The 3,661-nt window shown below is 34.6% G+C and overlaps 1 protein-coding gene across 1 annotated transcript; it reads left to right on the top strand.

Moving 5' to 3' along the window:
- The first annotated feature begins 3,007 nt into the window (after positions 1 to 3,007).
- LOC110600468 (protein SOB FIVE-LIKE 1) lies at positions 3,008 to 3,457 on the top strand. The gene has a single exon (XM_021737338.1). The coding sequence runs from the start codon at positions 3,008 to 3,010 to the stop codon at positions 3,455 to 3,457; it is 450 nt and encodes a 149-aa protein (XP_021593030.1).
- The last annotated feature ends 204 nt before the right edge of the window (positions 3,458 to 3,661 follow it).

Here is a 3,661-nt window from a genome sequence, read left to right as displayed (position 1 = left end):
CTGGGCCCAACACATTTATAATGAAGTTAAAGATGCAAACTCACTTGGATTGGATTTCTGCTTACGTTTGTTGTCAAAATCCAAGATTTATATTGTTAAGATTTAGTATAGAAAATAATTTACTTATAAAAAATATTTTTTCGAAAAAGAAAATTTTATTTTCAATTATTATATTGTAATTTAAATAATAATAATAAATTTATATAGTAGTATAAATAAAGTTTAAAAAAATGATTTCTTTTCTCAAAAGAAAGTCATTTCCATTAAAAATAATTATATTTTTTTATTAAAAAAATATTTTTTACAATTTTTTAAAGCGTGTTAAATGTCAAAAAAATTAAAAATATATATATATATATATTTTTTATGAAACAAACAAAAGCTTAATTATTTTCGTATTAAATAAGTGAGTGAAACGAATTTAAATTATATATACTCTTGACGCTGGAACCTGATTATAGCTCGATGGTAGTGGAACTCGACTCCTTGATTGCTAAGGATTAGGAATTAGCAATCCCACATCGTCCATGAGCAAAGAATTAATGAGTTTTATAAATCCTAATAGATAAATCGCTAAGGGATGACTATAATCTAATTGTACTTTCCTAATACAAAAAAGCATATTTTTCCTAAAAAAGCGTTTCTATGATTATAATGATTTAGCAACGTCAGCTACGTGAAACCAAAGGCGTGTTTATTATTTTTAAAATTTAAAACGAAGTTCAAGATTTCAACGTATTTCTGGTCATGAATCTCTTCATGTGTGAATTATTAATGATTGTCTAATCCTTCCTATGAAGTGAAAGGTCATTATTTTCAGCTAAAAACGATGTCTGGTTGTCCATTCAGGCATTCATTGCAATATTAATCACATCAGCAATACAATTTCAAGAGAGTTGTCAAATCTTTCAAAAATGAATTCATTATTATACTGGGTTTTGGCATTTTTTTATGAACACATACAAACATATCATGTGATTATACTTCTCTAACACCTAATTTTTCTGACAATATTTATGTATAAGAGACACAAATTCAAACCTATTCTACCTGCCAAGATCATTAGTCTATATATAGTAAATTGCTTTGGCTCCTAAGGACATGGGGAACCTTTTCTTTTCCCTGAAATAGATTTATTTAAAAAAAATTCAGAATATATATCAAAACCTATAAGAAAATGTAAGCTAATGATGATGATAATCAGCAGCAATTTTTTTTTTCCCTCTTCTCAACATCCAATATTCCAGAATAGCAACTTAGTTGCGGGAAAAGAAAACATTCTGCACGCTAAGCTAACTTAGTGATTCTTACTTTTATACTAAATAATACATATAACAAATATACAACAGAAAGCGTGCATGATATTACCACAACATCAGTCAAATTCTGAAATTGAAAGTCATATATTCCGTATCATATCACAAGTAAATAAATCTGTAGCAATTATCAAGAAGACCTAAAGCATTATGCACTATCAGGTAAAAGACAGTTGTAAGCCAGAGAGGTACTGTGATCTGCGAGCTGCCAGAGTTATATCATCAGCTTAACCTTTAGATTGTTTAATTGTATATTCATGTTAATTATGTTAAAAACACAAGTAAAGGATACTAGTTTTGAGTCAATGGGATTTGGGAAGCATATCTCAAAACTATGATAAATGATCTGCAGATAGTGAAACAGGCATTTAACTCGGTGCATATGCTCTAATGGTTGAAAAGAAAACTTCCAAATGAAATCTGTTCACTAATGGAGCCCAAAAACAATGGGAGAGTCAAATCACAATCACCCATAAGGACAGGCATCCAAAAAGTGGGCCTACCCTTTTCTCCTTAGCAGTTAAAGCTTCTTAATTAACAAGGAAGCCTTGTCTAGCATCTGCCTCTAACAAAATATGAAGGGCAAGGAAAAGATTTCCCACCAAGTGAGGGCACGAGTGGCAACAGAAATGCAAGGGGCCTGCCTCAGTTGGTCAGTGCAAGGACGTGATAAGTTGGCCGGGAAATTAAAGTGGGAAGTCACAGAGTAACCCACTCAATGGTGAATAATGGATCCTTGACCATCCATGTGAAGTTACTGCATTGAATACAAATTCAGGAAAATGAGTTAAGAGAAAATCAAAAGAGCAGGCATAGGACAGAGTAAAGCAAAACAGTGACAATTGCATACCACAAAGCTAATAGATACATGGCGATAGTTAGCTTATAGACTTACAGAGATTTTGCTTTTGTGATTGCTTTAGAACAGATCCTTAGAATAGTTTCTTTCAGTCCCAGATAAGACATGCCATAAGCCTACTTTTAACATGCGACTGAAAACAGCAATACAAGGACAGTAGATCTTAAGCAAAATAACCTTTAGCCAACCTAATTCCATCCAACCTTATACAAAATGCCAAAACCCAGTTGGGTTCTCTGCAACTTCCCAGGAAAAAGGCTGCTTTTTGTTGATGACAAGACACAGAATTAAAGATGTGAATTAAAAGCGTAGCAAAATGGGTCTCGCATTCTGGTTATGGAGTGGGTCTCACATTACTGACACCTTCAAAGCTGGTCTTAATTTATATGCTCAAGTGAAGGTTGTAGTTTTCAGGTGAAACTCGAAAGCTCTAATGACCAAGTGAGCTCAGCTACTCCAGTTTATCATATTTAAGGACGTGGATTTTTGTCCTGTTTTATCCGACAAGCTTCCCTTATTTATCACCATAGCTTGTCCACTAGTGATCCAAGCCAGAGAAATAATGGTGCTAGGATTAACATGCGGTAAAACTTGCCCCCAGCATTCAATAATGAGGTTTCATGTGCAATAGAAGAGGGGCATCTTTGGTTCTTTACTCCAATTGTGGGACGAAACTTGTGGTTAATGGTCATAGAGACAAAAATATAAGTAGGCTTCAGGATCAGAAGCTGATATTAAAACACTATAACTACATCTATCTAGTTTCTTGAAACTTTGTTCTCTTTGCTTGTGTTATGCTTCTCTTTTCTTTCCTGCTCCTCTAGCTACAATAATGGAGTCTTCAAGAATCCTAGGGCGCACAGAGGGATGCAGTGGCAATAGCAGTAATGAATCGGGGTGGACAACCTATATTGCTTCCCCCATCCGAGAAAACCATCACCACCTTGATGATGATGATGATGATGATCACAGTACCGATAACCAAGCAGATTACAGAAAAGGCACTTATAATAAAGTTGATGATGGTACTGAAAGTGATGATTCCATGGCTTCTGATGCCTCTTCTGGTCCAAGTCATCTTGAATTTCCATGTAAAATCAATGACATAAGTGTCGGCATAGGTCCTTCCAAGCATGCAATTACTAAATACTCATCAAGAGAAAAACTTGGCAGACAATTTAAGCAAAACGAGGGAGCAAGGCCAAGGACCAAACCAGGAAAAGAAGTTGAGAGCGCCGCTAGTGACGTTCACGGTGGAGCCACGGTAAGGAAGGCCAAGTAAGAACAACTATGCACCTAAAATTTTCAATTATCAGAGTGCAGCAAAATTCTTTGTGACCGTGTCCTTCAGGTTTCTAGAAATAGATTAAACTCCACGCTCATGTCTGGAGATTTCAGAAATTGGATGTTTTGAATGTAGAATCTTAGAATGTACATGTTTCAAACATTTTCCATCCATGTAAAAAAGAATGTCTTCAATACATCC

The sequence above is a fragment of the Manihot esculenta genome, chromosome 14 (assembly GCF_001659605.2).
Source record: "Manihot esculenta cultivar AM560-2 chromosome 14, M.esculenta_v8, whole genome shotgun sequence".
Taxonomy (NCBI): domain Eukaryota; kingdom Viridiplantae; phylum Streptophyta; class Magnoliopsida; order Malpighiales; family Euphorbiaceae; genus Manihot; species Manihot esculenta.
This window is presented reverse-complemented; position numbering and strand designations above follow the sequence as displayed.

Coding starts and splice junctions, on each gene's coding strand:
- LOC110600468 (XM_021737338.1), top strand. CDS start 3,008: ATGGAGTCTTCAAGAATCCTAGGGCGCACAGAGGGATGCAGTGGCAAT.